At 41.6% G+C, this 12,284-nt stretch overlaps 1 protein-coding gene across 1 annotated transcript; it reads right to left on the bottom strand.

Annotated features, from left to right (window-relative positions):
- Positions 1-6,303: 6,303 nt before the first annotated feature.
- LOC125926893 (olfactory receptor 1D2-like) lies at positions 6,304-7,275 on the bottom strand. The gene has a single exon (XM_049636797.1). It carries the CDS (start codon positions 7,264-7,266, stop codon positions 6,304-6,306), a length of 963 nt encoding a protein of 320 aa, XP_049492754.1. The 5' UTR covers positions 7,267-7,275.
- Positions 7,276-12,284: the final 5,009 nt, after the last annotated feature.

Below are 12,284 nucleotides of genomic sequence, written 5' to 3' on the forward strand. Positions count from 1 at the left end.
CATGAACAGCACTGTTTGTTTCTATTTCTCCATTTTATAGGTGAGATGACCAAGACTTAGAAGTTTAATGAGTTTCCCAATGTTGCTCAAGAAGTAACTCATGGAGCTGGAATTTGATGACGCTTTTCTGTCTCTAAATTCCATGCCTTAACTGCTCTGCCAGGCATTAAGCAAGAGTAATGATTCTTACATCACTGTGGGTTTAGAGAAGAACTCAAATGCTGGAGGAGAAAGAATGTTTCCAACCTCAAATCCATATGTAAACGGAGGAGCTGTTAAGGGGTCTTATTCTTAACCAGTTTTCAAGCTTTTTTCTATCTCTTAATCCCCTAAAGTAGGAAATCCTGCTCTCAGGACAAAGAGGTATCAGGGCCCTAGTTGCTCTTCCATTCTGTGCCTGGCTCTGCCTACCACATAGATGGGAGCAGGGAATGACCGTGCCTGCAGGGAATGACCCAGGATGTCCTAGGGAAGATCCATTTGTTGCTGGCCCCTTGGTGCAGTGTACATGGGAGAGAGAGAGAGAGAGAGAGAGAGAGAGAATGTATCATTATGGAATTCCCATACTTGGTCAGGTCAGGATCTAGAAAACAAAAGAGAGACAGAAAGATAACCAGGCTATTTCCCGGAAGACTTGAGTGCTGTGCCAATGAAGAGAGCTAGCAGGGGAAGTGATTCCTCAACCCAGAAGGTATTTGAACAGGCTGCACAATACACTAGGCTCAGTGATCATTTCGGAGCTGATGCAAACATTTAGTGGAAGTAGGTGATGGTTAAGATCTCTTTTAACTCTAAGATTCCAAACTGTAGAGCAATCATGTGGTGGTCCTTTGGCAGTTGAGTGAAAATGGGAGTAACTCTTAGCACAGGCTCTAGAGACTTTTTGTATATACAGCTTCGCGTCTTTGTTGTTTATTACCATAAAATTCACCTATGGTTCAGCATCATGAATGAGATCATTTATTCTCCCAGTACTTAAGGGAGGGTTTTAGCTAAGAGATCTGTCTAAGGTCATGGAATGGTTTGGTGACAGGATGAGGCTTTGACTAGGAATTCTAAGCCACATGTTTGCTTTGTTAGCCTAGAACTGGGAGGAAGTAGAAAACCTGGAAACAAGAAGTCAGCACGGGGTGGGCTCTTTGCCTCTTAGGAAAGCAGAGTTTCGGTGAGAATGAGAACTGATGGACTCATTCCAGAGATCACTTCAAGTCAACCCCCACCCCCCATTCCCAAACGGCCTAAGAATAGAAAAGAACATCATGGTGACTCTGAGTGACCCCAACCCTGAGCACGTTAGCTATCACCTCTGTTTCTGCCATGGAGACAAAGGCCTCCCATCTCCTTAGACCTCATCAGAAACAACGTCCTTCTACAGCCTAATTGCCTGGATTCAGGGCCCTCTGGGATATCTGCCCCACAGGGGGGAAGGAAGGAAGCAGGGAAGAGCGCTGGGGAAAGTCAGAGGACACCCAGAGGGAATAATATCTTTGCTTTCTAGCCCTCAAGGCAAGTGCCCCCCCCCCCCCCATTTTAGTGTGCATCAGAATCACCTGTGATACTTTAAAACAAAAAGCTGCTTTTCTGGTCCCCTTCCTGGAAAGACTGGTTCTGGTTTGAGAACCAAGTCCTTTTTAGCAATCACCTGGTGATTCTGATTATACAGAAATGCTTTTCTGAGTCTGTAAGACTCAATGGGTTCTGAACACTTGTGTGGTCAGGTGGCCTCAGAGACACAAACCCCTCTGCAGTGTAGCTCTGCAGGGAGGGGGGTGGGGAATGTAGGCGTGGTATGGAAAAGTAGTCCAACTTGATGTTGGAAAACTTCCCTCTGTTGCTCCCCAGCTGCAGGACCTTGAGGAGGGCATGCAACCTCCCTGAGCCTCTCCGTCCCACCTGTGAAGCCTTTCTTGCAGGCTTGGGAACCACGTGCAACAGAGCATGTGACAGCACTTTGTAGAGCACTGAAAAGATTGGAGGGATTGCTAATTACCTTCAAATATGAAAGGATTAGATTATATGAAGACTGTCAAAGGTTGTGAGTATATTTGTGAGATAAAAGGTAGGGAAAAGATGAGAAAGGAGAAAAGGGAGAAAGAAAGTGAGCCTGTGGTGGGTAGACCTTACCCGCTGTTCTGTGCTGCTCTGAGTTGCCTGGTTCTGCTGTCTCCAGATTCTTCCTACATAGGATGAAAATTCAAGCAGAGCATAAAGGACCCTAAGACATTGCTTTCTGGATGGGACTTGATTTCTCCTTTTGGCTAAAGGTGGGAAGCAAAAGAATTGGCCTCTGGATAAGCAGTCCATGCAAAAGAGGAGACAGAATGGCAGGCTGTGGATGCCGTGATGAGGATGGGGGATCTGAAAACTGATGGTTGGATCCTAAGATCAAATAAGGAGGGACTGAACTGGGACCACATCAGGGCTATTTATCAGTTTTGGAAAGACACAGGGGAGGCAGTCCCAAGACAGTTTGTTGAGACGAACCTAGATAATTGCTCCAATGTTTATATGCAAAGATCTTGGGAAATGAATCCTGTTGACAAGGAATAAACCAACTCCACTTTAGGCAGCAATCCTAAAAGGTGCCCTAGGAGTTAGATTCATCCAGAAATAAAGAACTACACACACATGGTACAGCCTGGATTTGAGTCATCAGAGCTCCAGAAAATCTTGAGCACTGAACTTGGATGATCCCAGATTGCTAGCGACTCTGAGTACTAAGTCAAAAAAATTAAAAAAAATCTTATTTGTAGGAAAACAACGTCAAGTAAACTTCCAACTGTTTTTGTCAATCACATTTTCCGGTACAATTTTGAGCACAAAGCCAAGGATAAGCAGACACGCAAGGAAATAAGATACTGAAAGCAAGAACCAACAGCTGAAAGGCATATAGGGACTCCAGATAATAGACCAATTGGACACAGAAAGAAAAACAATGGTGTTTGTGGTGTTTTGGGATATAGAACCAACCGTGAAATGTTGGCAGGACTTTTTACAAACCGAACCAACATGGGTAACCAGCAGTCAGATAAAAAACACTTTACTAGCCCTGCAGAAATCCTGTCGTGTTTTCTTTTAGTCACTCTTCTAGTTCCTGTGAGTCAGGCAACAGACCCTGACTCCGAATAGCATGAATTAGTTTACCCATTTTTGTACTTTACTGAAGTGGAAGTACATCTTTTACACTCTCTTTTGTGTCTGTTTCCTTGGCTCAACATTGTTGTATATGGTTGTAGATTGTTCATTTGCATTGCTGTGTAGAGTTCTATTGTGTGACTGTGACATTAAAATCCATTTTACCATTGATGGGCACTTGTGGTTTTCAGTATTTGGCTGTTAAGAATAGTGCAGCTACACATTCCTTTTAGGCATTTATTTATGTAAGGGCAATTTCTGGATGATAGGGCAGGTGCTAATTAAGTTTAGAAGACAGTGCTATACAGCTTCCTCTGGTGTTTGTAACATAGTGTTTCTATGTTCCCTCTAGCAGTGAGTTCCAGTTACTCCACATTCTTTTTTTTTTCTAATATTTATTTATTTTGATAGACAGAGGGCGTGTGAGCAGGGGAGGGGCAGAGAGAGATAGAGGGGGGGGGAGAGATAGAATCCCAAGCAGACTCTGTGTTGTCAAGTGCAGAGCCCAACTTGAGCTTGAATTCACAAACCGTGAGATCATGACCTGAGCTGGAATCAAGAGTCTGGCACATAACCCACTAAGACGCCCCTGCTCCATGTTCTTCCTCCCTTTCTCCCTTTCTTTCTTTCTTTCTTTTGTGCATGCTCAAGCAAGCATGGCCTCCCCTGCAGAGAGAGAAGGAGAGAGAGAATCCCAAGCAGGCTCCGTGCTGTCAGCACAGAGCCCTATACAGGGCTTGATCCCACGAATCATGAGATCATGATCTGAGCCCAAATCAAGAGTCAGAAGCTCAACCAACTGAACCATGCAGACACCCCTGCTCTGCATTCTTAACTTGACTTGGTGTTTTCCATCCTTTTCATTGGAGTTTTTGGGTGGGTTGTGGTGGTATTTTATTGTGGTTTTAATTTGCATGTTCCTGCTGACTGAGGAGGTTAGACTCCTTTTCATGTAGTTATTCTCCACAGGTATATTCTCTTGTGTAGATTATCTGTTCAAGTCTTGTGCCCATTTTTCTATTGGGTTGCCTGTCTCTTTTATGTTGATTGTAGGAGTTGTGTATTCTGTTTAGGAGTCCTTTGTCAGGTGTGTGCAATAATATCTTTAACTTTGTGGTTGTCTTTCATTCAACTGATGGTGGGTACTGAGAAATAGGAGATTTTAATTTTAAAATACTCTATCAATTTTTATATTATAGGTAGTGTTGTTTGTATCTTACTTAAGAATCTTTGCTGATCTTTGCCACTATTCTCCTATATCTTCCTCAGCAGTGGGCAGTTGCCTGGCACCCTCTGGGGCTCGGATCTCCCCTCTCAAGGAGGGCAGCTTTCACCTTTCACATTTAAATGTGCTGTCAACGTGGACTTGATTTTCATATCAGGTGAGGGAGACATCAAGATGTGTTTTCTTCCAAAAGTTGGATATACAATTGGATATCCAATTTGTCTGGTACCACTTATTGAAATGTTGATCTTCTCCCTGCTACACTGCCATGCAAGTATCCAGGGGAACCAGTCATGTGTGATCGGTGTGTTGAAACTTTCAGTCTCATCACTGCTGTTCCCCACGCCCTACCTCTGGAGAGAGGCAGTGGGCTGGAGATTGAATCACCAGTGACCAATGATTTGATCAACCATGCCTATGTAATGAGGCTTCAATAACAACCCAAAAGGATGGATTTCAAGAACTTCCGGGTTGGTGACACATGGAGGTTTGGGGAGAGTGTGATATGCAGTGAGGGCATAGAAGCTCCATGCTCCTTCCCACATATCTTGTCCTATTCAACTGTTTCATCTGACTGCTCCTGAATAAATAACCAGTAATCTAATCAGTAATACATTTCTCTGAGTTAAAGATACTTTAGCAAATTAACGGATCCCAAGGAGGGGATTGTTGGAACCTCCTATTTATAGCTGGTCTGTCAGAAGCATGGGTGGCAAACTTGCGACTGGTGTCTGAAGTGGGGGGAAGGAAGTCTTATAGGACTGAGCCCTTAACCTGTGAGATTTGAGGTTATCTCCATGTATATAGTGCCAAAAATGAGTTGAATTAAAGGATACCCATTCAAAGAATTGCTTGATGGCGTTGAAAAAAAAGTTGCTGTCAGAATCATAGGTCTTACAATTACCTCCTCCCTTCTGCTGCCATCACCGCCACTCCTGTTCATGAACATGTGTTAATATGCTTGAGGCTTTTGTTGTGAGAGAATGAAGAAGAGATAAGAGGTAAGGAACCACAGGGACAAAGGACAGGATGGAGTTTTCCAAAAATAGAGTCTGACTTCTTGCACAGAAAAGAAATGCAGGGAAAAGGCAAGAGAGGTAGTTTTGTTTGATGCCCCAAAATCAAAAATCTCCCCAGAGCAACAGAGAGGAATCTCTTGTCATTTCTGTGTGCACATCGGTGGTTATGTCCAGAGGAAATGTGAGTCGGAACTGAAGTAGTGGGAGCTGTGCACAGCAGAGCATCAGGTATGGGGTGGCCTCAGCCAGGACACCAGCAGCGGGAGTGGTGCCAGTTGTTTTCTGTAAATGGTTTGCAGGCAGCAGGCTCTTTAGAGAAGTTCAGAGTTCAGAGACAATGTCTGGGTGTTTCTAGAGAACATAAGAGCCTCCACTGGGCCATAACTGGGTATATGTGGATGAGGCTGGGACTGTGGTCCTGTGTCAGGCAAGTTGAAGGATCTGATTTTGCAAACTTCCAGTATTAGTATCATTGACCTTATTTGTTGCCAAGTTTTCAGTGGTTTGGTGAACATTGGGTTACATATACAATTCTTTTCTTCATCGTAGATACATGAGCTCATTCTGAGCTGGATCTATGTACTAAACACTCCTGTATCCCCCATAGGATAATGTCTTGCACATGGTGAAGGAAATTCCCAGTTTCTATTTTTTTTAATGTTTGTTTATCTATTTATTCAGAGAGAGAGAGAGAGAGACTGAGAGAGTGCACATTGTGTGCATGTGTGTAAGATTTAGGGAGGGGAAGAGAGAGAGAGAATCCCAAGAAGGTGCCACGCTGTCAGCGTGAAAGCCAACATGGGGCGCTATCTCATGAACCATGAGATCATGACCTGAGTCGAAATCAAGGATCAGCCACTTAATCGACTGGGCCACCCAGGCCCCCCTCCCAATTTCTACTTTAATGCCCTTTCCAAAATTACCTCATGTCAACCTCTGGAAGGCTTTCCCTAGGAGGAGTCTTCCCAGAGCCCCATGCATGTCCTTGTTCCTCAGGCTGTAGATGAAAGGGTTCATCATGGGGGTCACCACAGCATACATCACTGTGGCTACTGAGTCCTTCATGGAGTAGGATTGGAGAGGCTGCAGATATACCATACAAAGCGTCCCATAGAAGAGGGAGACCACAGTCAAATGTGAAGCACAGGTAGAGAAGGCTTTGTATTTACTAGAGGCTGAGGGTATTCGGAGGATGGCTCTGACAATGCAGACATAGGACATGATCATGAATCCTAGTGGGGCAAGGAAGATGAAGGATCCTGTGGCAATCAGCACCGTGTGATTGACTTGGGTGTTAGAACACGCGAGCCTCAGCAGGACATACATCTCACAGAAGATGTAGTGGATCTTCCGGGAACCACAGAAGGTCACCCTGGTCATGAGGAGGGTGTGGGTGAGGCCATAGAGGACAGAAAGTGCCCAACACAAGGTGAGGAGCAAAACGCAGAGTCCAGGGCTCATGGCCGTGCTGTAATGGAGGGGGCGGCAGATGGCCACATAGCGGTCATAGGCCATTGTCGCCAGGATGAGGTTGTCCAGTGTCACCAAGGAGACCAAGAAGTAGAGCTGTGTCATACACCCCGCATAGGAGATGGCTTTGTTCTGAGACTGAAGGCTCACCAGCATCTTGGGGATTGTGTTGGTGACGAAGAAGAGGTCGGTGAGGGAGAGGTTGGCCAGGAAGAAGTACATGGGAGTGTGCAAGCGGGGGTCAAAGCTGATGGCCAGGATGATGAGCACATTTCCCACCACTGTGACCAGGTACGTGGACAGGAACATCCAGAATAGGATCCGCTGCTGCTCAGGACTCTCCGAGATCCCCAGGAGCAGGAACTCGGAGACTCCACTCTGGTTGCTTCCATGCATTTTCCCAACTGTCTGCAACATAGGCACCAACAAATGTTTACTTAATGTCCTCAGTTGAATAAGGACATTTAAATAAGCAAAATAAACTGTTTTCTTAGCATCAAAAATACCTTAGGTTAAATTTTATAACTCTTTTTTGGATTAAGAGAGAATGCAGTGGCATACGAAAGCTGTTAATAACATGGAAAATTTTCATGCAACTTAGTCATTCCAGCAACTTCTAATCTAGCATACTCCATACTGTAGGAATAATGTCCATGTCTTATTTTAAATCATATCATCTTACAACTTTCTTGAAGTGCTTACGATTAGTATGGTACATTATGATATTGTAGACTTACATGATATTTATTTTTTTTTTTATTTTTTTTTTCAGGGTGCCCCACATCACTTAGTCTTTATTTATTTATTTATTTATTTATTTATTTTTAATATATGAAATTTACTGTCAAATTGGTTTCCATACAACACCCAGTGCTCATCCCAAAAGGTGCCCTCCTCAATACCCATCACCCACCCTGCCCTCCCTCCCACCCTGCCCTCCCTCCCACCCCCCATCAACCCTCAGTTTGTTCTCAGTTTTTAATAGTCTCTTATGCTTTGGCTCTCTCCCACTCTAACCTCTTTTTTTTTTTTTTTTCTTCTTTCCTTCCCCTCCCCCATGGGTTTCTGTTATGTTTCTCAGGATCCACATAAGAGTGAAACCATATGGTATCTGTCTTTCTCTGTATGGCTTATTTCACTTAGCATCACACTCTCCAGTTCCATCCATGTTGCTACAAAAGGCCATATTTCATTTTTTCTCATTGCCACGTAGTATTCCATTGTGTATATAAACCACAATTTCTTTATCCATTCATCAGTTGATGGACATTTAGGCTCTTTCCATAATTTGGCTATTGTTGAGAGTGCCGCTATAAACATTGGGGTACAGGTGCCCCTATGCATCAGTACTCCTGTATCCCTTGGATAAATTCCTAGCAGTGCTATTGCTGGGTCATAGGGTAGGTCTATTTTTAATTTTCTGAGGAACCTCCACACTGCTTTCCAGAGCGGCTGCACCAATTTGCATTCCCACCAACAGTGCAAGAGGGTTCCTGTTTCTCCACATCCTCTCCAGCATCTATAGTCTCCTGATTTCTTCATTTTGGCCACTCTGACTGGCGTGAGGTGGTATCTGAGTGTGGTTTTGATTTGTATTTCCCTGATGAGGAGCGACGTTGAACATCTTTTCATGTGCCTGTTGGCCATCCGGATGTCTTCTTTAGAGAAGTGTCTATTCATGTTTTCTGCCCATTTCTTCACTGGGTTATTTGTTTTTCGGGTGTGGAGTTTGATGAGCTCTTTATAGATTTTGGATACTAGCCCTTTGTCCGATGTGTCATTTGCAAATATCTTTTCCCATTCCGTTGGTTGCCTTTTAGTTTTGTTGGTTGTTTCCTTTGCTGTGCAGAAGCTTTTTATCTTCATAAGGTCCCAGTAATTCACTTTTGCTTTTAATTCCCTTGCCTTTGGGGATGTGCCGAGTAAGAGATTGCTACGGCTGAGTAGACTTACATGATATTTAAAACAGATGTATGCAGTAGAAGAAATTGCTGTTATACAATTGGACCAGGGCAAAAAGTAAAAATATTGGAAAGGAAATGGAAAAATTATCATTATTTGCTGATAGGATGATGTACTTGGGAAACCTAAAACAATTGACTAAAATATTAAAATGCCTCAGAAATAAAAACGAATTTGAAAACACTTCAAATCTGAGCTCTAACACTTTTATCTGTGAAACTTCCAGCAAGTTACTTGAGCTTTTTAAGTCTCCATTTCTTTATGTGAAAAGTGGGTGAGAATAAAATGAAGCAATAAAGAGCTGGCTTGCAGTAAGGACTCAACAAATACTTATTATTATTATTATTGTTATTGGTAAGCAATAATCAGGAATAATAAGTTAAAAATATGGTGTGAAAGGGTTGCCTGGCTGGCTCAGATTGAAGAGCATGAAGCTCTTTTTTTTTTTTTTTTAAGTTTATTTACTTTGGGAGGGGAGGGGGCAGAGAAGGAGGAAGAGAGAGAATCTCAAGCAAGCTCTGTACTGATGTGGGGTTTGATCCCATGAACTGCGAGATCATGACCTGAGCCCAAATCAAGAATTGCCACTTAATTGACTGAGCCACCCAGATGCCCTGAGCATGTGACTCTTGATCTTGGGGTTGTGAGTTTGAGCTGCATGTTGGGTGTATAGATTACTTAAATTAAAAAAAAAAAAAAAAACCTAAAAAACAAAAAACAAAAAACGGGCACCTGGGTGCCTCAGTTGGTTGAGTGGCTCTGGATTTCAGCTCAGGTCATGATCCCAGGGTCATGGGATTGGGCCCTGTGTTGGGCTCTGCTCAGCATGGAGCCTGCTTAAGATTCTCTCTCTCTCTCTCTCTCTCTCTCTCTCAAATAAAAAAATAAAATTATATATATATATATAATGTGAAACAACCCAATCACATTATCAACAAACAAATCTATTCATTAAAATGTTAATATTCAGGTAAGATATTTAAATTCTTCACAGATGCATACAGCGAAAACTTAGTAAATGGCAAAACATACCAAGATTCTAATTCTACTGGATTAATCAAAATTTAAACTATTCGAAGTAAAACTTTGAACAGGGTTTTAAAGAAAACATCTATGTTTAACCTCAAAATAATTGTGAAAGCCAGCTAGAGAAACGTTGAAAAAGAGAGAACAAGGGGACAGTTTTGCTGCCATATTTAAAGGGCTATAAAACTGTGTGGTATTGGTGCTGGAATGAACAGATCAATGGAAATGGAGAGAAACTTCAGGTACAGACCAAAGAACATGTAGGATTTAGGTGATAATTACAGTAGCACTTTTTTTGGGCGAAAACTTTTGTATTTATTCAGTAAGAGGCATTGAGACCACTAATCACTTTGGGGGCAATATGAGATCAATATTTTCTTTCTTACCAAACACATTTCAAGCACACCAAAGATTAAAGTAACTTAATGTGTCTTTTTTCCTTTTGAAAACCTAAAATATAAGGAATAAACATCTTAAAAAAAAAAGAATAAAAAAGAGGACATATAAATAAGTTACACTGAATTCCACTGTGTAGACATAAATAACAATGGGGCACATTTTAATGATTGTATTATTTGAGATGTGAAGGATGAAAAAGGCCAGGCTATGAAGTCTAGATCAAACAGCGCTCTAGGGAGCTGCATGTGCGAAGCACCTGAGGGGGCCTTTGTTGTATGTAAGGAGTTAAACATGGGTCAGTATGGCCCAACTGAAGATCAGAGTAGTGGGATGTGGGATTATGCAGGCAAGCAGGTGTCAGGTCCTGCAGAGACTTGTTAAGATTAAAAAAATTTTTTTTAATGTTTATTTTTGAGAGAGAGAGAGAGAGCGAGTGAACGGGCAAGGGGCAGAGAGAGAGGGAGACACAGAATCCGAAGTAGGCTCCAGACTCCGAGCTGTCAGCACAGAGCCTGACGGGGGCTCTGAGTTTGTGAGTTTGAACTCACAGATTGGGAGATCATGACCCGAGCTGAAGTTGGACGCTTAACCAGCTGAGCCACCCAGGTGCCCTTAGACTTGTTAAGGTTTTAAAATTTTATTCTAAATACAGTAAAAAGCCTTAAAAAAATTAAGCAGAAGGGGGTATATTTATTTAGCAACTTTTCTATTTGTATTTTACCAACAGTGTTTTAATAATTAGCTATGGATTTTCATTTTTAATCAAATGCTTTTTCAGTGCCTATTACACTGTTAGCTTTGGTAATATTGAACCACATATGCATTCCCATATGCAAATACTGAAATTGATTTGCAATTATTTTATTTAGGCTTTTATAGTCATTTTTATGAATGAGGTTTATCTATAGTTTCTTTTTTTACGTGCCATTCACTTTTTAAATTTTTTATTTTTAAAGTTTATTTAATTTGAGAGAGAGAGAGCAAGCATGAGTGGAAGAGGGGCAGAGAGAGATGGAGAGAGAGAGAATCACAAGCAGGCTCTGCCCTGTTAGCATAGAGCCCAACGCGGGGCTCGAACTCCTGAACAATGGAATCATGACCCAAGCCGAAAGCAAGAGTTGGATGCCTAACCTGCTGAGCCACCAGGCACCCCCTTAAGATGTAAATTTTTAAACAAACCCCATGGAATTCATTTCCCCCAAATAACTTTTAATATATTACAATCTATTGGTTATTTTTCAAAGTTTCCAGTATTAGTAATTCAAGCAATACAGAAAATTTTAAATTGAAAGAAAGCAAGCATCATCCCCACTTCTGCCTTGCAACCACTGTAACATTTTGGTGAATGTATTTTCAGCTTTTTTGTTTCCCTCATCTTTAATCTGTCAACAACCTGATGGGTGACTTTCTCCAAGTCAACGTTGTCATTTCTTATATATTTTTCTTGTTGAAAAACTTTATATTGCTGCCTGCATGATTTTCTTTGATCTTAAAATTAAAATTTACCAACTTCTATTCAGTAATTACACCGAATTCCGCTGTTTGGAGATAGGTAACTGTTCACATTCTGATGTTCTTATTATTTGAGATGTGAGGGATGTTTTTCCTTCACTGATTTATCTGACTTAGAATGTCCTTTCCAATCTTAAAATTATGTCTCCCTTCATTTTATGAGAATCTTCTTTAATGCTCTCCTTATTTTTCTGTGACATTTCTTGGAACTCATAACTATACATTAATCATAAATTAATATTTCATTTTGGTGACACTACTCCATTGCCTCTAAAAATACCTGTAGCAAACCCCAACCTGCCTCTTTGAAAATGAAAAGACAGATTAAAATAGTGCTTTGTGTCATTCCAGGTATTCAGGTGAATAATCTTTTTATGCAAAAGACTTATTTAAAAAAGTTAAAAAAACGAATTCATGGTACCAATTGCAGGTGGATATTGCATCTGTCAAAGAGAGTGACCCTCTTTTAAGAGATTTTCCTTTTGGGTGAAAAATAAGATCATGAAATTTAAAAATATAATGGTGGGCAATTGACT

Source organism: Panthera uncia, chromosome E1 (assembly GCF_023721935.1).
Source record: "Panthera uncia isolate 11264 chromosome E1, Puncia_PCG_1.0, whole genome shotgun sequence".
Classification (NCBI taxonomy): Eukaryota; Metazoa; Chordata; class Mammalia; order Carnivora; family Felidae; genus Panthera; species Panthera uncia.

Bases quoted from the DNA above. Each gene is read 5' to 3' on its own strand.
- LOC125926893 (XM_049636797.1), bottom strand. From the start codon at position 7,266: ATGTTGCAGACAGTTGGGAAAATGCATGGAAGCAACCAGAGTGGAGTC.